Source organism: Rhinoderma darwinii, chromosome 10 (assembly GCF_050947455.1).
Source record: "Rhinoderma darwinii isolate aRhiDar2 chromosome 10, aRhiDar2.hap1, whole genome shotgun sequence".
Classification (NCBI taxonomy): Eukaryota; Metazoa; Chordata; class Amphibia; order Anura; family Rhinodermatidae; genus Rhinoderma; species Rhinoderma darwinii.
In genome coordinates, this window is record NC_134696.1 from 17,078,634 (window position 1) to 17,104,171 (window position 25,538).

General features: G+C 38.9%; 1 protein-coding gene across 5 annotated transcripts in view; it reads left to right on the forward strand.

The window, feature by feature from the left end:
- Positions 1-25,538, forward strand: part of PRDM16 (PR/SET domain 16) — a 500,485-nt gene that overhangs the window by 422,586 nt on the left and 52,361 nt on the right. For 4 of the 5 annotated variants that reach the window (XM_075839396.1, XM_075839400.1, XM_075839395.1 and 1 more), the window contains exons 4-5: positions 8,711-8,845; positions 25,319-25,421. In XM_075839396.1, coding sequence (XP_075695511.1) covers positions 8,711-8,845; positions 25,319-25,421 — 238 coding nt within the window. Of the gene's footprint in view, positions 1-8,710; positions 8,846-20,845; positions 21,059-25,318; positions 25,422-25,538 lie in introns of those variants that run through there. The other variant, XM_075839399.1, reaches the window with a different exon arrangement.

A 25,538-nucleotide genomic window follows, 5' to 3' on the forward strand; every position in this document is an offset into this window, starting at 1 on the left:
AATTGGAGCCGTTTTTCATTGACTCTAATGAAAACCGCTCCAAATTACAGCCGCAAAAGACGCCCCGCAAAACGCGTGTACGAGCAAATACGTCTGAAATTCAGGAGCTGTTTTCTCCTGAAAACCGCTCCGTAATTTCAGACGTAATTGCAGTTATTGTGTGCACATACCCTAAGGCTACATGCACAGATTGCATATTTTGTAGTGGAAAATACGCAGCAATACGCAGGAAATGTGCAGTTAAAAACCGCACCTAAATTGTGTGTTTTTTCCATGTGTTTTTTGGTTCGTTTTCATGCTGCGGGTCTCGGTGCAATTTTCCTCCGCGCTAGGCCGATACAATTCGCAAGCGGAAACACAAGATAAATTGACATGCAGATTTTAAAATCTGCACCGCAGGTCAATTTACGTGCGGAAATATATTGCAGTGTGTACATGAGATTTCCTGGAATCTCATTGACTATGTTGGTGTTGTATTACGCTGAAACTGCACTTAATACGCATCGTGTGCATTAACCCTAAGGCTGGATTCACACGAGCATGTTCGGTCCGTAAAGGACGGAACGTATTTCGGCCGCAATCCCCGGACCGAACACAGTGCAGGGAGCCGGGCTCCTCGCATCATAGTTATGTACGACGCTAGGAGTCCCTGTCTCGCTGCTGGACAACTGTCCCGTACTGTAATCATGTTTTCAGTACGGGACAGTAGTTCCACGGAGAGGCAGGGACTCCTAGCGTCGTACATAACTATGATGCTAGGAGCCCGGCCCCCTGCAGTGTGTTCGGTCCGGGACTTGCGGCCGAAATACGTTACGTCCTTTACGGACCGAACATGCTCGTGTGAACCCAGCCTAAAGGTGCAAAATAATCCACTTGAAATTTGCATAGATTAGACATTAAATAGAAAACAAAAATAGAAAAATGCTAAATAGGAACTTTCTGATAAAGTTCTTATTACCAAAATTGCTCCATTTATCTGCAGGTAAGATCTGAAAGTATAAGGGTGCATTTAGATAAGACGTAAAATAAGCATGAAAAAACACCACACACGATTTCCCAAATACAGTTTTCACAGGTAAAACGTGCAAAATAAATGTGCTTTTCCTGTAAAAACCGCACAGACTAAAACCACAACACAAGGCGCGGCAATTCGTGGATTGACACAATTTCTGATGCGTTTTTTACTGTGCTGCTAAAACTCTCTCATCTAACGTCTTCCAATTCCCTGCATCAAAAACTGCACCAAAAAACTCTATGGGTATATTCACACAGCGCAGTTTTGGTGCGGTTTTTGAAGCCACAACCAGGAGTAAATTAAAAAAAGAGAAGTAGTTACGGAAGCAGCGTAGCGTGCGAGCTGCTCTGTCTCTGTTACTGCCATTCAGTTCTATGGGACTTACGGAAACAGCGTAGTTCAGCGTTTTACTCTGTTTCCATAATTCATGGTCCGAAATCACATGATTCAGCCACAACACAAAGAGGTAGAACGGGGCTTAGGGGGCCCGGTTCTAGAGATAGGTGGGACCCGCATCTTTATGACATATCACCTTTTAAAATGTTGCAATGTATTCAATTTCTTAAATTATTATTTTTTTAAATTCACACTTTTTTTGCGGGTTGTTTTTTTTGGTGTTTTTTATTATTATTATTATTAATCCATCAAAAACCCAAAGAGTTAATGGATGACACTTCTCTATGGGATGAAGGACCACGGCTGCGTTTAGGATTAATAGGTGACAGAATGTTCCTCCCGTATAGAATTCCCACAGTCTAATAATGTAAAACAAAAGCTCTGAGTGCAAAAGTGAGTGACGGATACATATAAAAAAAAGCTTTTATATACCAGCCGAGGTGCGAAATACAGGAAGCTGCTGAATCCCCTGCATTAGCCAAACAATGAGCCAATGCGGAAAACAACAGGGTTATTTGTGTGGGTTTTACAAGAAACTCTAAAATCATGATAATTATAGCGTGCTCGTCCTATAACTAAGCACGGCCCTGTTGGGTCAGACATAATTGAGAGACCCCCTCGCCTCCACGCCAAGCCGAGCTTATACAGGTAAAAATCAGCTGCGCTTTCTCCTAATGTGTCTTCCCTTTCAGAAATCACAAATTCCCGCATGGATAATTCAATTCGAAACGTTAACAATTTGATATTTTTAAAGGGAAATTTCGGCTATTTTTGGCGGTAATGCACAGTTTAATGTGACCTGCCTTGTGTCGCGGGAGGAAGCGATGTTGTCAAAATAGCACATTTCTCCTTGCTTTATTCTGATTGTAGTTAACGATTTAGTTGCATATGCAGAAGAATTCCTCTAATCCGGCATCTGATAGTCCAGAAATACTTATAGTTAATTTTTTTTTACGGAACTGCGAGATAATCAGAAATGTCACACGATCAGAGGAAGGAGAAGATCTCCAGGTATGAAAGGAGAACCGTTATTGTAGGCTGTGGCCCTGGAGCCGCTGTGCTCCTAGGCAGGGTCTATTCACACAAGCAGGTTTTGGTCAGGCTTTTTGATGCAGTTTTTCATTCCAAATCCAGGAGTGGATTCAAGAAGGAGCTTTAGTATCTGTCCTTTATACTTTCTCTCATTTTATGACCCACTCCTGGTTTTGGCTTAAAAATCTGCATTAACAAAACTTGAACAAAACCTGATCACAACCTGCGCGTGTGAATACGAAACAAGCCACGACACACAAAATGTGTGTAAAGAAAACGAAGGTTTCCTTCGCATACACTTTGTGTCACATTTTTAAGCAAAACAGCGCATCTAGAAAAAAATTTAGTTTTTTTTTTGTAAAATGGTACATTTGTTTTTTTTTGTTTTTTTTTTGTGGTGTTTTTTGTAAATAGTGTGTTTTATTGCATGCGGGTTTTTTAGGTGCTGATTTTCCCATTGCAAATCATGTGATTCAAAGATCACGTGATGCAAAGATTCCTATTTGCAATACATGATTTACTAAAAAAAAAAACGCCCCGCACATTGACACTTGCGTTTTTTTGAAGAGGCAAAAAAAACTTCTGGAGGTCCATGGGAGAGCCTTGCTGCGACTTTATAAAATGCAAGTGAGACGAAAAACGAAAGACAAAAGAAAAATAATGGCATGTGTAGTGCGTTTAATATTTTCCCGCTGACTCCAAACTAATGTTTAGGCAAAACATGCAAGGAAGTGCGACCACAAAACACGTATTTTCTAAAAATGCTGCGTGAAGCCGCCCTTTGATGGAACCAAAACGTGCAGGTTTTTTTTAGCCAAATGAAGGAGTGGATACAAAAGAGAGGACCTGTATCAGTCTTAGGCCGGATTCACACGAGCGTGTGCGTTTTGTGTGCGCAAAAAGTCCATAAAAGTTCCGTGTGTCAGCCCCGTATGATGCGCGGCTGCGTGATTTTCGCGCAGCCGCCATCATTATGACACTCTGTTTGTATGTTTGTAGCACGTGGTGCTTTTCTGTTTTCATTCATAGTTTTGACTACTGTAGCGCGCATCACACGGAAGTGCGTCCGTGTGTCAATGGGTGCGTGATGCGCGAAAAACGGGCAAATATAGGACATGTCGTGAGTTTTACGTGAAACTCACGGACTGTCTGAACGGCCCCATTGACTGACATAGGTCCGTGCGACGCGCGTGAAAATCACGCGGGTAGCACGGATGTATTATACGTTCATCTGAATAAGCCCTTATCTTTAGGCCTTATTCACACGAACGTGTTGAACGTCTGTATGACGGCCGTTGAAACAACGGTTGTCCTTCGGACCTATATAATTCAATGTGGCCGTTCACACAGCCGTTGTTTCAATGGACCGTGTGAAGGGTCCGTTAAAAAATAGGATATGTCCTATTTTTTTTCACGCTTCACACATCCCTCCATAGACTCTAATCTATGGGGGATGCGAGATATCGCGTCCCGCAGCGCAGAGCACGGATGCACCTCGGACGTGAAAAACTGCGTGAATCTAGCCTAAGGGTATGTTCACACACACCGGATACGCTGCAGATTTTCTGCATCAGAAAATCTGCAGCAAAATCTCTAGAAAAACGCTGGTAAATCTGTCAGACATCCGCACCCTAGTGTGTTTTTCCTGCTCATATTGTTGCGGGAACCATGCGATTTTTCTGCAGCGGCTTTGGATTTAGTGTTAAACATTGGTAATAGCAAAGTATATGTGCACCTGCGGATGTACAGCGGTTTTTACTGCGTTTCCGCATAAATCTGTTGGCAAATTTCTGCTTCCCATTGAAGTCTATGGGACAAACACGCAGCATTTCTGCACAGAACGCGCAGCATGAATTGACATGCTGCGAAATGGAAAAAACGCACCGCAGAACACTTTCCGCACGACTTTTGTGCGTTTTTTTCCGCAGCATGAGATTTTCTAATCCTTATTCACTTTGCTGCTACTGTAAATGCTGTGGAATTTCCGCACAGAATTCCGTTCCGGAAATTCCACAGCGTTGACTCTACCCAGCCTTAGGGTATGTTCACACGGCCTATATTCCCCGAAAAACGGCTGAAAATACGGGGGATGAAGGGGGGAAAAACAGCATTTGGTTCCCACAGGGCGTTTTTTTTACGCGACTGTTTGTAAAAATGACGTGTAACAAAAACGTCCTGTGAAAAAGAACTGCGTGTCACTTCTTGAGCCGTTTTTGGAGCCGTTTCTTATTGACGCAATAGAAAAACAGCTCTAAAAACGGCCGTGAAAAACGCATCAAAACCCGATTGATGCATAAAAAACGGCTGAAAATCAGATGCGGCTTTCCCTTGAAAACAGCTCCGTATTTTACAGCCGTTTTTTGCTAAGCGTGTGAACATACCCTTATACTTTTTCTTCTTTTTGGATCCACTCCTGGCTTTGGGACAAAAAAACGGAGCCAAAACCTGCATCAATCACTGGCGTGAAAATTGCATGTGGGGTTCCAGCCTTAGGGCTTATTCAGACGAACGTGTAATACGTCCGTGCTACGCGCGTGATTGTCACGCGCCTCGCACGGACCTATCTTAGTCAATGGGGCCGTTCAGACAGTACGTGATTTTCACGCAGCGTGTGTCCGCTGCGTAAAACTCATAACATGTCCGATATTTGTGCGTTTTTCGTGCATCACGCACCCATTGAAGTCAATGGGTGCGTGAAAGTCAGGACAGCCGTCAAAACTTATTTTTGTTACAAAATCCCACGACTATAAACTGACCTGATCAATCGATAGGAGATGCGATGCACTCGTTGGATTATCCTTTGTTTTGTCGCTTTTTCATTGTTCTATACCGTCATGCATTTCCACGATTCTAGAATTGAGCAATCAATAAATATCACTTCTTACAAAGTATCTGACCAGGGACCGTCCTGCAGCCAGGGACCCCCAGTGATCAGCTGGAATCTGTTAGGGTACTGGGCAGCAAGTGTTAAATTTCCCTGCAGCGCCATCACAGGGGAAATAAAGTATTACACAGTTTTCATTGGGATTAATGCGCTTGCAATGTAATACACAGAACTCCGGGGTCAGAGACTCACTTTGGTGCCACTGATTAAGCTCCCAAATTGGGGACCCCATTGAATAATCCAAATTTCCTTATAAGATATAAGAACATGGTTTTGTAATGTTTTTTCAAACCGGACAACCCTTTTAAATCTAATAGTTACCTGTATATGCTTGACATTTGTATACAAGCTGCGTACGTAACAATGTGCCGGGGGGCCACCGTGCAGGAAAAACAGCGGAGTGGACACCGCGCTAAAGCCGCACATCCACCCCCCCCTTTCTCAGGACCAGTGCGGTTCCTAGAGGTCGTACCCTCGACAATCCAAGAGTTATGACATATCCTAGTGATATGTCATCAATTTATGAGAGGGAAATATCCCTTTAACCCCTTCCCGCCGCAGCCGTTTTTCAGATTTTCATTTTCGTTTTTTCTTCCCCAACTTCCAAAAGCCATAACTTTTTTTATTTTTCCGTCGATATAGTACTATGAGGGCTTGATTTTTGTGGGACGAGTTGTAGTTTTTGTAGCACCATTTATTGTGCCATATAATGTACTAGGAAACCGGGGAAAAAATATTTGTGGGGTAGAAAATGAAAAAAACAGCGGCGACTCCATTGTTTTTTTGCGCGTCGTTTTTATGGAATTCCCCGTGCAATTAAAACAACATGTTAACTTTATTCTGCGGGTCAATACGATTACGGAAATACCAAATCTATATCGTTTTTTCTATATTTTACTACTTGTACAAGTAAAAACCAAAGTGTAAAAAAATAAAATGTATTTTGTGGCGCCAAATTCCGAGAGCCAGAACTTTTTTATTTTTCTGTCGATTTAAATGGTGTGAGGGCTTATTTTTTGTGGGACAAGCTGTAGTTTTTAATAATACCATTTTGGGGTACATGCGACGTTTTGATCATTCTTTTTTTATTTCATTTTTTGTGGGAGATGAGGTGACCAAAAAATAGCGATTCTGGCATTTACATATGTTTGTTTTTTTTAACGGCGTTCGCCGTGCGGGTTAAATAATGATATATTGTAATAGTTCAGACTTTTTCGGATGCGGCGATACTAATTATGTTTATTTTATTTTTTTACTATGCTCAAGGGGGAAAATGGGAAAAGGTTTTTTTTTTACTTTTAGTATTTGTTTTTAAATAAAAAAAACTTTATTTTACTAATTTTTTCTTAGTCCCCCTAGGGGACTTCAACCAGCGATCGTTGGATAATACTAATGTATTGCAGTATAACGTGATTCTGTCAGGCATTTATTAAGCCCTGCCAGAGGCAGTGCTTAATAGGAGCACAAAGATGGCGGAGCTGGGGGCCTTCATTAGGCCCCCAGGCAGCCATAGCATCCATCGCCCCCCCCCCCCCCCCCCCGCGATTGCATTGCGGGGGGCGCAATGAGCTGTTAGAGGGGTTCGCCCCCTCTTTCTAACTATTTCAACGCCGCAGTCCCTATTGACCACGGCATTTAACCAGTTAAACTAGAGGGATTGCGCTCTAGAGCGCGTTCCCGCTCGTTGATCAGAAGAGTGAGCTGTAACATACAGCCGACACCCACATCATATGGAGCGGGTTCACTCTGAGCCCGTTCCGTACTTCCCCCTTCCATACTTTGGCATATGGATACATCAAATGTCGGGAAGGGGTTAAATAAAAAAAGTTAAAAAGAACTGAGCATGTATTATATCCTCTGTGAAAACTCCAAAACTGTCTATAAGATGAAGGGATCACGCTGCTTTCTATGGACAGGATTTGGTTCTAGATAGCCCTGTACATATCTTATCCATACAAAGACCCCTCTACAGCCATGCCCTCAAACGCAGATCAGAGCCGGAATGCTTGGTGATCCTACACTAATATACTAGGGAATCGCATAAACCGAAACGCCTATTACTGGAATCACTAACTAGCGATCTAATATAAAGGGGGGCAAGGAATTGAAATTACCTGCCAGATCAATTTGTCAAAATCAAGCTGCTGTTCCAGCTGACTGTGGATGAGCAGAAACAGGCTGTCATAAAACAGACAGCAGGTGAGGAATCTGCAGAGAATATGACCACCCCGTGGCTGCCCGGCACTATTGCTTTGAAGTTGATAATAAGACCAGTATATATGCGGGAGTTGCTATTCAAGCAATTTCCTTCTGTATTTGTCTAGATTGAACATTGGTGGATTTACACTTTATGCTTTTAGCAAGTTGCAGAAACGATAAAAAAAAACTATAAAATGTGCACAAGAACCGAATGAAAAATAATGTTTGTGATAATGGCTGCGCTGGATGTGACGGAGCTCGGCAGATCCTCTGCACAGTGCAGTTACTGTGGGTATTCATGCTCCAAGCTCTACATTGTAATCTAAGCATTACATAGGGGGAAGCTCCTCGGACGGCACACACCACGGCTTCACAGTGATACAATTGTGTACTGTAATTTTTTGCTGCTAGCAATGCGGGCAAAGGCCACAAATTGCTCTTCATTCCCATGCACCCTGACAATGGCGGGATTAAGACCTATCCAGATGCTCTGTAAACCTGTCTAACAAAAAAGATCTATAAAATATCAGCCTTTTACCACCACCGTGTAGAAAATAGGGTTATGTGACTGCTATTTAAAGGGACAAAGAGATAAATGTTTGGTAAAGTTATAAAAGATAAATATTGTCATCAACTTACATTTTCATAAAATGACTTTATTTTATTTTCTGTCAGTTGGTAAAGCTGTGCGCGGGGCCAGGTTATGGGGCAAAAGGGAGAAAATGCCCCTGTGTGTCCGAGACCCCATCTCTACCACTCCTGGCCAGCTAAAACTTCCTCTTTGAGGCCCCATGCACATGACCGTAAAATTACAGGCCCATTCATTTCTATGGCCAACGGACACCATCGAGTATGTCTACGGGAGGGTGTCCGTGCCTTAGAGACCTGCGGAAAAAAATAGGGCATGTCCTATTTTTTTATTTTACGCACCGTGCTCCTATACTTAATAATGGGAGCACGACCTGTCGGCCATAGAAATGAATGGGCCCGTAATTACGGGCGATTTTACGGTCGTGTGCATGGGGCCTTATAGCTTATCGTAAAGAGCGAGGGCACTGTATATGCTGCATGTTTTATTTTTAAGGGAAAAACAAAGATTTGGATAAATGAGGACAAATTAAAATTTTTTTATATCATGTCGTTAGTCTATAACAATTGTTTTATATCATCTTTCCTTCTTCCAGGTCTCTGAAGAATTGGGAGTAGAGAAGATGTGTATTGAAAACAGCCAATCAGGATCAGGCAGCTGGCTTAAATTTATCAGAATGGCATGTTCCTGCAATGAACAAAATTTAGCGGTCTGTTATCAGAATGATCAGGTAAGATGCATCAGCTGATGTTACTTTCCATATGTTTTCATATATATATATTATTTATTTTCTTTGTATTATATGGTATCAACATATTCCTCTCTACACAGATTGCAATTACTTACAACAGTCCCTAACAGGGTCAGACTGGCCCATCAGGGTACCAAGGGGTCCCCTGGTGGGCCCCGAGTCTGACACAATAATGGGCCCCAATGATCCAGCAGAACACAATTAGACTTTAGAGCCAATCACTTTCTACTAGGGTCTATTTCTTATGGGATGATTCCCAAATAACCTATTAGACCTTATTGATGATATGTCATGTGTGTACAATGATAAGATTGATTATGATGTGTTCTGTATAGATGGAGGATCATCTCCTCTGGAAGGCCCAAGGAGCCCCAGTCCTACACTGGTCCCTGACCCCCAGTGGAGCTCACAACAGAGTTTCCCTATATCACATACTCACTCGGGCAAGTTTCATAGAAAGTCAATTAACCCATTATATCAGAATGTTTTTGGATTATGGGAGGAAACTGGAGTACCGGCATTTGTTTTTTTTATATTTTTTTATTTATTACTACATCTCTTTCAATAGGGCACATCATATTCTGCAAAGTACCACATACAGGGTAAGTTCATTTGACAGGAACTGTAGCCAATCAGTTATATTCCACTGACAACAATGATGGAGGTTACATTAGCAAATAGTTGACCCAGCAGTAAAATAACTGGACTCCCAATGAAGTTACCACTTTGCCCTATAGACATCATAGCTCATAATATAACAATCGACCACTTATTGTTCACTTCTCATCCCTCGGGGTGTTAAGCCGTGTAACCCATTATAGCATCGGTCAGGTAGAACCTCGTCCACCACAATTTGTATTGTGGCAGTATCTCATTTCACGCTGGTCATCAAAGTGTTTTGACACCGAGAAAGATTTTTTTGATCTCTGCTGACCAGAGCCGCGGTCAGACCACTCAATCACATTGATTAAAACCCCAAGTGCCGTTAAAGACACACTGACCCAATCACACACGTAATTATCAGCCGCAACACACGATTGGCAAGTCGCCCCTGGTCACGTACAATATAATCATGAAACCTTTACAGGAAACAAAAGAAAAAAAATCCTCATTCAGTGAGCGACCCACTGAGTTTTACATAAAAAAACTAAAAACAAATAGCCGTTTAATATGCGTGTCTATTAGGGTTTTTGTTTTTATATTTCAGTTCAATTTTAGAGTTTATATTCTTGTTTTATCTAATTATCAGTTCATACCCAACACTAAAATTCACCCTGTATGGTCTGGACGTGTTGGTATTAGCCATGTGGTATGAATATCACCAACTTATCCATTTACCCCCTTCAATTCCATGTACATCGCCAGTATTGGTGTAAGGAGCTATATAAGTTGCTGGGGAAGGGGGACCCTCACTTCTCTACCACCACAAAGAGGTGATGGGTAAGGGAGCGCTCAAGGAAATAATGCCCTGGTAGATCAGGGACAATATAAGGGCTACAGTTATAGGATCTACTGAAGTTTTTACTCTTTCTATATACGCTGGCTGGCAACCAATATAGCTGCCAGCACAGCTCCCATAAGGGTGGGCAGTTACCCAGATTTTGCAGATTCCAGAATGGCACATTTGCCTATTTATTAGGTGATTATGTACAAGAGTCCGTACGTTTCAGAAAGCAGGATGCCAACCTCCTGTGGAAGCCGTAAAGCCAACCATATTGGTTGATCTAACTGTTTTTAGTAAAAAGGGGTAACTAAGGAACATCTCAAGGAATTATATTTGGGGGGGGGCGAATGTGTTTCTATCACAAGACTCACAAGGAAATAAGTCCAATCGTGGCACCTCAAAAAAGTTTAGAGACTGAGGGTTTTCTTTTCCTGTCCGGTTATAAAAACAAGGTGTCTGTACCAAAGAAACGGCTGTGGTGAGGATCACCTGGCCCCGAGACCCCGTACCTAATTGCAAATTCTGAGAAAAGCGTTGACCACAATGATAGATCCTGGTTTCTGGCTGAATGGAGATTGATGTAGCCCCCCTCCCACCTCAAGTAGGAACAGAAGACAGTTGTAGTACAGAGCTGACAGTGATGGATAGATAGTAGTTTGTCCAGGCCGTGAAATAAGTTTCCCTTTGTCTGGGAACAGCAGTGGAGGTTCTTATTAGCCAAATAGACGGGGCCAATTGAAGAAATGCATTTTGCATAAAATAACTAACTTGATATTTAAGAAAATATAGTTCTGGTATTTAATAGAAAATTACATAATGGCTGTCCTGGTGCCAAATGAAAAACAAAGAGTCTAACAGTGAATTAGAGGGTCCCTCGGAGACGCACTTCACACATTGGGAAATCTATATTTTACGATCTACAGTAGGTTCATGCTTTAGTTGAGTGTAAATCAGCTAACCGTCACTGTACAAATAAAGCGCGTTCAAATATGTAAGATCATTTCATGAATTATTTCCCCAAGTGATATGCGGAAATTACCGAAGCGTTCATTTGCAACCACTGCTGATCATGAATTTGCTGCAGATCATTTCCTATCAGGAGGGGGATGGGTGGCTGTCTGTTTATCCAACCTCCTGGCGGCATTATTTTCTTCTTATGATGCCAATCTGATTAATGGGAAGTAATCATTGCATTTAAACTGGGGCACCAAATGCCATTCCGTCCGTGCCATTGTTCGATTTGAACCCAGAGCTGTGATCTTCCTGTGCACCTTCTTAAGGGAGATCTATTAGAGGTCTTTACAAGCGTGAAAAACTTTTATTTTGTCTTACTAATATGTTGAGGTAGGACATTACTGTGTGTGAACCAACAGTAAAGGGCCTAAACACTTTAGCAAGCACTGGGTCCCCTTCGCACCACTTATCGGTGGGGGTTCCAGGGGTCAGACCCTCCACTAATTGCACAATGATGGTCTATCAATGGATATTCCTGGAAAACCCCTTTAAGTTCCACACTGCTTGAAAGAATTATTTGTTAAGGAGTTGGATCAACTTCCCAATGATATACTATAATGGGAAACTCTCTTTCCCTTTAGGCCCAGTTCACACAGATTTTTTTGCAGGCAGAAAAAATCTTAAAGGAATTTTGAGGCAAATTTTGAATTTCCAGCATTGTTTAGATGCTATATTTTCAGCGGTTTTTGTGGCAAAAATGACACAAAAAATGCTCCAAACGAGCGCTGCAGTTTTGTTCTGCCTCCCATTGATTTCACTGGGAGGTCATAGGTGGAAACCGCTCGAAGTAAGAGCATGCCATTTTTTTTATTTATTTTTTGTCGGTCGGCCAAAAGATGCCTAGGAAAAAAAAATGCCTCTGCCTCCCATTGAAATCGATGGAAGGCGATTTGGGCCATTTTTTGGCGCTGATTCCAATGCGGTTTCAAAATCAAAATCAGCCGCAAAACACTGTGTGCACTGGCTCTTAGGGTATGTGCACACGATAACTGCATTTACGTCTGAAATTACGGAGCTGTTTTCAGGAGAAAACCGCTCCTGAATTTCAGACGTAAGTGCATGTACTGGCGTTTTTCGCCGCGTCTTTTACGGACGTAATTTGGAGCTGTTCTTCATTTGAAGCCAATGAAAAACGGCTCCCATTACGTCCCAAGAAGTGTCCTGCACTTCTTTGACGAGGCTGTTATTTTACGCGCCGTCTTTTGACAGCGACGCGTAAAATGACAGGTCGTCGGCACAGAACATCGTAAGACCCATTGAAAGTAATGGGCAGATGTTTGCCGACGTATTGTAGCCGTTTTTTCAGACGTAATTCGAGGCGTAAAACGCCTCCATTATGTCTGAAAATAGGTCGTGTGAACCCAGCCTTAGGCTGCCCATGCAGGTTTTTTTAAGCTAAAACCAGAAGTATATCGATAAAAATAGGAGTAGCATCTATCCTTTTATACTTTCTTTACCTTTTGTAATTCACACTTGGATATTTGGCTTTTAAAAACTGTATAAAAAAACAACTTGACCAAAACCTGATTACAACCTGCACGTTTAAGAGTGCCGCCTAATATAGATAGGAAGGTAGAGGATGGTGCCCAGACACTTCATAAGCTGGGAGGACAGGGCCAAACAAGGAGCAGCAGGGTCAGATGATGAAAAATAATGCTGGTATGTGGCACTTTCTGTACTATTGTGAAAAATTAGCTGGGTCTGCCTGCTTTGGACAATCCCTTTTTGTTAGAAGGGTCCCCCAAAAATAAGCCAATTAAAAACAATCCTTCTGTTGAGACCACTAGTGATCAGCTGTTATCTTTAGGCAAATCGAAAATCAAGTGTTTAATTTCCCTGCAGTGCCACCACAGGAGAAACAAAGTATTGCACAGTTAATGCACCGACAAGCCAGATTTTCTGGAACCAGAGAGACGCTATTTCTATCTGCTCTGGCTAATAGTTGAAAATTCCCTTATAGGGTATTTTAAAATGAGTTTTCTAAACCAGACATCCCCTTTAATACTGTAACCCAAACATATATTCACGATCCTCATTCCAATGACAAGTAAATAAATAAAACCTATATCCGAAATGCCAAATTGTAATGCAGAAAAAAAACGTACGCCATAAAAGCATTGATTGAATTGTATAGTATAATACAAACGTTAGAATGAGCACATAGATGCCCTATAACCCGACTACACCGGAACGTGGTGCATCCTGTTTATATTGGGTATTGATATCCCTTATCTGTACTGAATAGATCCAAATTGGCCAATTTGTACAGGTACAAAAATATTCTCATTATTTGATTGTCCTACAGTCGTGTCCTTCTGATTTTCCGCGCTCTTCTCCATAGCTGCCAATGATAACACCTAGGCAATCAAGGATATCTGCTTCTATTCATCACCAGTGACTAAGGATCATAATCAGAATAAAATACATACCTAATAATAGCAGCCGCTAGAAGTGTCAGGCCAAGAAAAAAAAGACTATGTCACTGAGCTGCCCAGGATGGCCTCCCCACATCTATGGAAGCTCTGAGGTCATCCCAGCTGGTTAAACAAAAGAGTTCCCTGTGTGTAATGAGAGGCAGACAATAGTGATTGATAACCACAAGCTTCGGACACATGAAAGGAAAGATCCATAAAAAGAACTTCAAGGTCATGAGATGCACTTTATCCCGTAGGCAGCTGATTATGACAATCTGTGGTCTAATATGAATAGGGATAATGTAAATTGCTTTTATTTGCAATTATCACCAGGGTGGTAAAAAGCATTTCCTCTTATTTTTAACACAAGATTGAAAGGTCATCCACACTCAATTATGTATCATTGAAAGGTGACTTGGGTGTCGGGATATTATCCTGGAGCTGCTGCGAGACTTTGGGAAAGAGACAAATTTATCTTCAAGCCTTTTCCGAATTGAAACAGATGTTATGTGTGAGACGGGCAACCAAAGTGTGATGTATGTCAGGATAAAAGATATACAAGATAAACTAAAGAGATAGAGAAATAGATTTGTATAATAGAATTGTATTATGGTCCTGTCCAGTGGTCATGTCACGTTGGGAGGTGTAGTCTTTTATGTATGGAGTATAATAGTATTGTATTCTAATCATGTCTAGTGGTTGGTCATGTTGCGAGGTGTAGTGGGATATGTCTGTATAGAGAATAATTGAATTTTATTATAATTATATGTTCAGTCGTTTGGTCATTTTACACCCCCCCCCCCCCTTTCGAAAAAAAAGTAAGTTCCTTGGCAAGGTGTTGACCGTATACATATTTTTCTTTCCCTTTCATATACTCCAATAGATCTTCGTCTTATCTATCTGTCTTGATCATGTAATTATAATGTCACTGTTTGCTCATGCTCCGCATATAAACTCCAGCTTGTTTACTGAGAGGGTTACCTGTGGGTTTGCTGTGAGCTGGCTGTGTTATAACCCTGTGAGTGCATCACACGAGCCCCTGTGGTTATGACAGCTGCTACCCCAGTCTAAGAGGAACTCGGAGTCACTCACTTGACTGTTTCCACTGTGGTGAGGAGAGAGAAAAATGTGCGATATTCAAAGGGCAAAGTGGTATTCTCATCCAACCATCCATAAAATAATTCATCATTAATGTGTAGACAAAAATGCAGTGTCTGCAAAAAGCTGCTCCCAAACCTCTTGGGCTACGTTTCGTTGGGTCAATGATATTGACTGTGCAGCAGACACAGATCTCACAGCCAATCTTATCAATAAGTTCACCTGTATCAATTTCAATCTACAATATGACTTTTTTCTTTTTATGAAGACCTGAACTATATCCAGAAGAAGGCCATTGGGTAATGTTTCTTCAAGCTTCTCAATCATGTGTTATTTGTGTTGCATCCATCCATCTTGTAGTTGGTGGTCGTCTTCTTATTTTCCATGCAGTATTTTTGTAGATGATGCCACCGTCCAATCAATGATGGAGGCCCATTATAACAAAATGGCTGCCTCTTTTATGACTCGCTAATGGGTAGTTTAGTATGCTAAAGGTTGAAGCGAATTTTACATGTATACAACTATCTTTAAGATGGGTCATCAATGTGTAATCGGTGATGGTCCAACCTTTGGGACCATCACGATCTGCAGAACAAATTGGCAGTAGCACTTGCTGGAGCACCGTTGCACATTCAATGTTTTACCAGGCACGTCGGTACACCTGGCTGAGCTGCAGTACCAGGCACAGATGCATGGGAACACCGCTATGTCTTGAAAAACAATGAAGGGTCTGCAGCGCTTTGTTCTGTTGATTGAGTAAGGTCCCAGGGGCTCGGACCCACACCAATCGCACATTCTAAGATAAGACTATCAATGTGTATTCCTAGACAACCTGTCTGTGTAGTAGAATTGTATTATGTCATGTCCAGTGGTCCGGTCATGTTGGGAGGTGTAGTGTTCTACGTATAGTTTATAGTAGATCACTACACCTTTAAACAGGGTCAGAAATGTTGGGAGGCGTAGTGTCGTTAAAATCTTTTAATGAATCAACCGTCATATTATCCTGTGGAAGGGAATTCTATAGTCTCACTACTCTTACTGTAAAGAATCCCCTTTTATGATGATTTAAAAACCTTTTTTGCTTTATACACAGTGGATAGTTGATACCTCCTTGTTATAGTTACAGTCCTGTGTATAAAGAAACAACTAGATCTCAGTCCTGACCTCTATGTCTAAATAGAAGAGAATTGTGCTAAAATAAATTAGATCAAGTTCAATTCGACTTGTCAGGAAGTCATACACAACAGGAAGGTTCCCACAGTACAAGGTACAGTGTATGACCTCAGTTTTACCAATTCAGCACCCACTCGCCCTTGTAACCACTTGTCACTAACCTGCGCTTTCACTTTTACAATATGAACTTCACACCGTGCCCGGGTGTAATCATGAGCCCAACGTGTTAAGTTTTTCTGCATTTTTTTGTGTTTTGCCACTAGTTGTGTGAAAGGAGTTTCCTCTTCAGCTTATAACTGATCTCAGTGTGAAATAGATATAATACAAAGTCATTGTTCTTATTTACATATATATTTGTCAAGGCAAATGAGGACGGTTAGCCATAGCCACCAATTAGTTTCCAGCTATTATTTTGTAGAGCCGCATATGGGTTCATCAGGGGATCTCCATCTGTAATAAGTTTCCGTTATTTCTATAGACAGTCACACACCTTGACTGTCCATATTAAGGTCAGACTCCATTTCTTGTAATTTTCCGCCCCTTTAAGGTTGATCTATTGGTCTCAAGGGATCAGGTTGATCTATTGGTCTCCAGGGATCAGGTTGATCCATTAGTCACTATGGAGCAGTGATACATGTATCTGACCCTAATCTGGCAACAAAAACAAAACAACTGTAGTATATGAAACGTTTTAATCTAAAATGCATACCCATACTAAGGATATTCAGAAGTGGCAGATACACCTGGGACAGAGGGCCTAAGAATAGGAAGAGCTTTTACACATTTTGCATTTGGTCCTGAGAGCTTTTACTCCTCTGTGCCCATATTTTACCATGCTTTATTTTCTTATTTTTTCTACTTTATACAGTATGTTCCATACATTCAATGCATGCATGATTCTACCATGGCAATGGTTTTGCTCCAACTGCATAGTGTGTAAACAAAAAGAACAAAAGTGGTATTGCCTATAGGAACCTATAAGTTTTGTCTTTTTCCCATCTGAACAATTCCTTTCCATATGCCCGTTCGGATTCCACTTTATGAGCCACCGCAGAGAAACCAAACGTTATTTTTGGTGACCATGTGATATTACAATGATCGGACGCACATTACTTCCACCAGTCAATAAAAGCTAAACGCCAGGGTTTAGGCAAGCCACAACAGCAGCCCGGACTTGGGGCAGTTTCATTCTGATAAAGGGTTAACCAGTTTGGATTACTCCAACAATTGGTATATGGCATAAAATGTTTATAACTTACTGTCTGTGACAAACCGTAAGTGGCCACTCACTCACTATATGTTGTGCTGTTGGTGTCTTCCTTTAAGGTACGTAACACTTTCTACTCTCCTCTTGCATGATCAACACCGAGCGACTATGTTGCTCCAAGAACTGAATTAGGCCATGGGTTGTCCCAACTGGCGGCATTTCCAGATCTCAATGCAAAAAAGCTTCAGCAAGCTCAAGACTTATTGAATTTCGCAGATTTAAAGCCTTCACACATCAGGACAGCCACAACAAGCTTCTACAAAAGGAAAAAATTGTTCACCAACTAGTACATAAACCGAGGAGGAAACCATTCCATTCATGTCCTGATGAAGAAAACCACAAGTTTTTGAAACGCGTTGTTGGACTTTTGCTCTCTAGTGGCTGAACCAATAATGGCTCATTAGCAGCAACTTCACTCGAGTTTGCCAGAACTTTTTTTTAATAAGATTGGGAAATACCGCCGGCCAGGGCGTCTGGTGACCCAATTAAATTCTTGAAGTAGCATAGCGGTTTGGAGCGTGGAGAGCCGAAAGCGCTACCTTCGTGAAAGCAGCAGATATTACTGCGCGCAACTGTCTGTGAATCAAGTCTACAGTTTTTTTTACTGCGTGGCTTCTTTTGTGTGAAGTGAGTTTTTGCACTAATGCTACTTTTATGGTTTTTTTATAAATATTTTTTAATCTGGCTGTTCCTGCATCTCTAGCTTTCTGCTAGCAAGAAGAACAATCTAGGTAATATGACGACCTGGTTATGATCTAGATTAAAAGTTGCTGTTGTATAACAAAGGAGTTAAGATGGAAGTTACCGGAACATAACTTACATCATGGGCAGTAAATAAAACAGTTGATAGTGCGAGCGCCAAGATCATTATCATATTTACAATTACCCCTGTGAAGTCATTTCTCTACAATGGTTCTTTTGGCCTAGCAGACAATACAAATACCTTACACTTGTATTACTGGGAAAACACAATGCGAGTGATTGTTAAATCATCATGCACAAGCTTTCTCCATCAGCCCTGAAGAAAATATATATTTTTGTTCTTAGAAATTAAAACAAAGGAAAGTACATCAGGACCCTGGGAGCAGCCTACACCTCTTCCTCCCTCTGTTCAGAGCTGGGATGAAGGAACGGGCCAGTCTTGTGCCCAGATGTCTGGACCCCTCGCTACTTGGGCTGACAGGAAGTGAGCTGTTTGTTATGAGCAAGTCAATATCCATGCTCCGCTTAACCGGGGTGTGAGTTCTATCGGGATGCATGAATACAAAATAATAATAATAATAATTAGTATTAAAAAAATGAAACTAGGGTTTCCAAAAATAATTTATAAATAAAATATTATAATACCAAATAATTATAACATGAAGATTCAAGCATAATCTAATGATGAAATGGAAATTCACGGTGTGCATTAGTTAAAAAAAAAAAAAATTTAAACTAGACTCCTATGTGGTTTATTGCTAAAGGAAATAAATGTTAAAAAAAAGTTGTCGCGTGGGTGTAATTAATTTGGATCCCAGACTACAAGCCCCTCATCCGCTTACCAACTTTTGTGCCGATTTGCTCTCATTTCCAACTTTTTATAGCTTTATTTCACTTCATTCTTTTTTTAATTATTACAACAGTTTATTATTCAGTGTGATAATTTATGATTTAAAAATATATATATATATTGAATTGATAGAATTGACTTTTTGTCATCAGTGCTGGGCCCAGTTGTCTGTAATTCCATTGGAAAAGTGTTAAATTTGGACTTAAATATGTTAATTTTGCATAACAAGACAGGTGTTGTTACACGGCATGTGATTTTTTTTATTATTTTTCTGGATCAACTTAAAAATGGACAATTTGTATATGTGCACATAGAGGTGGCTATACATCTTCATATAGATTTGTGGATATCTTTTTATCAGAATGTTTATTTTTTTTCCCCGCTATAATTCAATCATTCATATTTAAATTCATTCATTCCACCCATGTTACATTTTTTTAAAAATACTTTTAATATTGATGTCTTTTTAGTCCCAAATAACTGCAATGATATATTTTGACATAAGGTGCAATTTTGTTTTATAATTTTTTTTTTACCTAAATTTGGAAAAACTTTACCATCTCCGTGTGGGACATTTACACAGAGTCGAGTTTATGGTTTCACACAAGAAGTCCTAATCAATGAAACACAACTGGGCATTAGTCTTGTGGTACTGGGTTACAAAAAAGCGGATTCTGGAAAGTGCTTGAGCAAACATACCGGGCATTTTCAGACCTAAATAATCAATTAACGTTTAAAGCTCTTCCTTTGTTTGTACAGATGACGGGTGAAACGTGAAATCCTTAGATAACAGAATACCATTTCCAATCTCTTTATCATTACACTGAATTGAATGAAGTTATATTACGCCAATAAAATAATGTGTTTTGTTTCCTACAATAATAGCTACCATATCCCAGAAACCGTGAAATTATATTAACCAATCCTATCTTTTCATTATTTATTCTGTTTTATGTTTTTTTTTATTTACAAATCATTTAAGCCTTCATGTGTTCAAATGAACTGTACAAACATTCGACTTTGCAGGGGGAGAGCCAAGAGAAAGTTATTTAAAATATATACATGGATTGTATACAGTTTATATAGTTTGGATGCCAGACCTAAATAATCAATCCTTAATTCCAAAGCTTTCTTGTAAACCAAAAAAAAAGGAAAAAGTTGAGTTTGTCAAGTCGCCCCTTTTTATATTGTGGCTAAAATGAAGACTTTATTATGGCACCTGTATCTGATATTCCGTATAAAGCATTATATTATATTTCACTTTAATTATAAAAAATGTGTCATTTATTGTCTGTATGCATTTGTTCTATTTAACATTCTATTCGCATTATGTATGTAGCTGTTCCTAAATTTTTTAAAACCTAGATTTTCCTATAGGGTGTTAGACAATTTTCTGCAATTTTATATTGTGATAATGATTTCAGTTACTGAAAAAATGTAAATACATTGATATTTTTCTCCACTTTTAAATCTAAAAAGCTACTTAAAATTTATGGGGTATTTTTATATAACTCCGGTAAATATGTAAAAAAATTTAGACTAAAAATAAAGGAATTATTTATTATTATTATTATTATTATTATTTTATATACTTATTTTTTTATTATGTTTTAGTCCCGTTAGGATCTTTTAAAGATCTTCTAGTATATGAGATATAGTTTTTAACTCTAAAATAATAAATATAAATATCTATATATATTTTCTCTACAGGCGAGACGTTGCAGTACAGTCCCTTTAAACAAATTCTCTCCCCTTTGTAGAAGAATGTAAAAATGCATCAACAGTTTGAAAACTTGGATTGTGTTTGAAAGGAAGAAAAAAAAACCCCTTCTCCTTCCTCTCTTGATTTTGAGCTTGTTGTAGCCTCTGATACAGACATAATGTAGGCAGGGTCTCTGGAGAGATGAGATTAGGGGGAGTGTCTGAGCCTTGGATCTCAGACCATTGAGAGAGTAGGATAATCTGCAATGAAACCCCACCTCAGAGAGATAAAGTGATGATGCAAAAGGGTAGGATAGTTCAGGGACTATCTTCAGGCCTGGCACACACACACACACACATACACACACACACACACATACACACACACACACTGTGCCTTGTGTGTGTCACTAATGCATGAAGGATGGTGTTTGCAACGAACTCCGCAGACTCTGCAATAATAGCTGACTGGAAAGCCCTTGACACTAGTCAGGTCTCTGAACTGGTGCACCTTACACAAAGGAAAAAGGTTAGATGTGTTTTTGTGTTTGTTTTGTCCCTTTTCCACGTTTTATTGCCTTTTTGTCTATCTTATTTTCCCTGCTTGAACTTGGGGAAAGTTGCAACATGGACTTTCAAAAACAGTTTCCACGTTGCCTGCCCATGAGGACACCTCATCCCCATAGTCTTTTATTATTATTGTACTTTTTTTTTTTTAATTTTAGTCTTTATTTTCTTGTCCGCGAGTTATTCAATTATTTTTGTCCCAAGATTTGTAAAAATGAAGTTGCGTTGAATAGCCATGGTTAAAAATGAGCGTGCTGGAAAGTGGTCTGTTGTAGCTTTTCGCATGACCTAGGGATCATGCATTAGTAGAGAGTGCCCCCTAGTGGACACAGCCATTGGGATCATGTAATACACTCAATAAATAACATGCTTTTTGAATAGTGTCATGTTTTTCTTCAAGAAAAAAACAAAAACACTGAGAATTGTATTTAGCGTGGAGAATTTATTAATGGTTTTTTTTATGAGGATGGACCATTATTTTCTGCTGTTTTTTATTTTGTTGCTGACAAATATTAAATGAGCACTTTTATACGGTCAAGGTAGATTTTTATATTCCTACTCTTAAAGTGATCTGCACACTATTTCTAGTATAATTTAAAGTACTCAATAATTATCCTTTGCATTTTCTTTTATGCGTTGCTTGTTCTTAAGCAAGAAATCATAGCAAAATGAGTCATTGTCATGCAAAGAGTTAATCTGGTTATATACAATTATTCTTATTATGCTGTATCAACTTTTTTTTATTTTTAATTTTTGAATAGTATTTCCATTTTTTATTTTTTTTAACCTGGGTCATTTAAATGTTTGTTTTTTTAGTTTTACCTGGGTTAATTCCTAGTTTATACATTTATAATATATAAAAAAAATATTGTGATTCTTATTTCTTAATATTTAAGATGGTCAGGTGAACAGTAGATATATTTGCAATTTTTTTTTACATTTATGAACCTATTGTTCCTATGAGGTCTTATACATTCACTAAACAGGAGCAGGAACATTTAAGGAACATGTCCCACTACTGAACAGAGGGGAGAGCAAAATGATTTGACCCCATTCAAATAGGTCATATAAGCATTTTAATCAGCAAGTGGCTCAAAATCTATAAAAGTAGCAGGACTCCTTTATTTATGACAATGTACTATAATAGAAAGTATGTGCATCATTGCAATTGTCTGAATGTTTGAGGAGGCATTTAAATTACAGTCACGATCTTCATATGATTTTACAAAAACATCCGGTCATGGCTTTTTCTTTTTTTTTTCTTGATTTCCTTTCCATATCGAAGCTTTAGAATTTGATTAAAAGATTGCAAATGTCGAAAATAAAATAGGAACATGGAGTTTAAATTTAAAATATACAAAGCCAAACTCAGGGAAATTTTTTTTTATTTATGAGAAATCTGAAATAAAAATTTGGTTCCTAGTGTGGAATTTACAAATTAAAAACATTCCTATTTGAATATTACAAAGCAAATCTATGGTTTAAGTAGCTGTAGAGCCTCTTCTTCGTATGCATCTGTGCACAGGGTTTTTTTTTTTTTTTTTTTTGTATACCCATGACTGATATAAAATACATTCTGAAAAGAAGTCAATAAGTTCTTTGCAAGAAAAAAAAAATAGGCGCTGCAAAATATCACCTGCAAAATTGAATGATTTAATTTTTTGTTACATTTTTCAAACACTGAAAGATAGTTTATAATGTGAATATCCGTAAATGTAATATACGTTTTTGGGATAATTGTACCTTAAGAAAGACCCTTCCGATGTTCATCATCCTATGAGGTCCAGCACTGTATGGAGGCTTAACAATCTGCTGAGTGTATGTAAAATGCCTAATGCTCAGGCGAAGGAAGGGATATCCAGCGATTAATATTATTCTGAATGTTTCTTAGTGGCTTCATTATTTCTTACGATTTTCTTTTCATTTAATTGTGATTTTTGTGTTTTCTATTGTATCTATTGTTAGTTATTTAGTTATATAAAATGACCATGTACCTGGAAATGTCCCTAAAATATACTTCACCGCTACAAATATACCTTAAGTATGAACTAACATCCGTAAATGATTCGTAAATGGTTTTTAGTGAAAAATCTTTTCTTGGCTAATAGAGTAAACTGCTATTTTGAGTAAAATTTATCAGACTGAAGTAGCCCCTTGAGTCTGACTAAAATCCCCCTGGGGGGACACATTACACAGCTTGAGAAACCCCAGACTTACACATGATCCCCCTCCATAAACTATTAATGCACTTTTCTATATTAGCCAAAACGCTCAGGATTTTTTTTAAAGAAGGCCCATATAGCTATTAAAAAAATATCTTCCAATTTTCACCAAACTTTATTTGTCTTCCTTTTTTTATTTGTGACCTAGAATAAGCTTGTTACTTTTACAAACTCCAGAGTTCTCCATATAAAGTTTTCTAAGCACGTGTTTTTTGATTGTGGTCAAGTCAAACAAATGGATACTAAACTTTTTAGATGTTGAACATTATGGCTGGAACCCAAGGGTCATACGAACTATCCATTCAATATACTGTTTCAGTTTTAAAGAGAAGGGAGAAAAGGGAAATATTTAGTTGTTGGCTATAAAATCAGAGATTTTTCTTTTTTATTTCTTTTTTTTGTCTTGAGGATTTTGTTTATTGGCTTTTCATTCGCTACTTATCAATTCATGGCCAGTACTCAAAGGGTTAACAATGTGCCCACTGCCATTGCTCTTCGAGTACAGTAGTTTAGACGCCGCGCATATGGTTTGCAGCGCAGTCTGTGCTTTGGTTATAATTTCACACCTGGTTGGGATATTATGCAGCATTTTCGAGTATTAGGTTGAAAGATCTATGAAACAGATGAAATTCACGGCGTTACGAGGATCTTAATTAACCCTTCAGATAACCTGGTGTTGTTGACAGTTTACAGTTACTGGATTTTTTTTCTTATTTTTTTTTTTTACAGAAAATAGTCTTAAAATGTTACTTTAACAAATGATCGGAGCAGGTGTGAGAGGTGTTAATTACTTCAGTTTATTATTCTACTAAGACATGAAATACAGCAAATCCAGCGTTGGCAAGGCCAATAAATATTCCACCATATAGAAAAATATCAGTCTTTGCTACTTTCATCGCCATATCCATATCCATGTCAAAAAAAATTACAAAAAAATGTCAAACTTTAAAATTTTAATGTTAAAAGTGTTAATTATGCAGCAGAAGCAATTGCTGTACAAAATACAAAAAATAAAATATATAAAGGAATGTGTACAAGTGTAGACCAATAGTATGTCTTGCTGTCTACGTGTGATTAATTTGTTTTTTCTCTTACAGCTATGATAAATATTATAGTTTTAGAAGCCTTTTTCTTTTTTTCTTTTTTTTTCTTTTATGTCATTTATTTTGCTTTTTGTCATAACTTAGAGAAAAAAAAAAAAAAAGTCTTGTGGTGGTTTTATAAGCCTCATCTCGGTCTCAGTTGATTTGCCACAGTTTAAGCCACTGAGCAAATGCACTAAACCACTAAAGATTCCATTGGAAAACATATAGCACCACTTACATGTGATCTGTAATGTACTTCGGAAGATTGTGCCATTGCCAAAATGCTGTTTGTTTTCCCTCCACTCTATCTTCCTGCAGATACATTGCAGCCCTGTCACATTTAAACACAATTTATTTACAGAAATTACTGAAGTCATTTGGTGACCCCCATTCCCACATTGAATGTAAAAGATCCGCTTGCGCTCTGTAAGATCCAGTGGGTGTGCTGTGGGGATTTTTATTTTTTTATGTTAACACCATAACTGGAATATCGCCCAAAGCCGAGCTTTGCCAGAATTCCTTCTCACTACACATCTCTCTGACTTGTATACCCAACCATTAAAAATTTCAACACTCAATTTTAAGCTATACATATTGCTTTAACCCATGCGAAAAGGACCTGCCGGTCCAGCATGCAATTGGTATTTTCTACGCTTTATGTCTGGTAGTTTATAAACATGTTGAGAGCGTGGGCACATAATACGTTCAAGAATTCTAGAATATAATGTATCCAATATTTTATTTTTATTTTTTTATGTTCTTTTTTGGCCACTGGTACAAAACCAATGACTATGTATATGCAAGCAATGCCATTTAAGAAAATAAAATGAAATATATGAATAGTTTCTAAGGGTTGTTTTGTGATCATTTTGTGCACCTACTGACTCTCCCTTTCTTTGTATGTTTTTACTGCAGCTTTTTTATAAAGTCATTAAAGACATTGAGCCTGGAGAAGAACTGTTGGTTTATATGAAGGAAGGGAATTTTTCCCTTGGAAGCATGCCCCCAAATCTTGAAGGTAAGCCTCTGGTATTAGCGCATCCTACCACCCATAGAGACGGTAAACCAAGGAAACAAGATATCAGTCTGAATCAAGTCATCGCATATTTAAAAATATTTGATAAATAATGTGTAT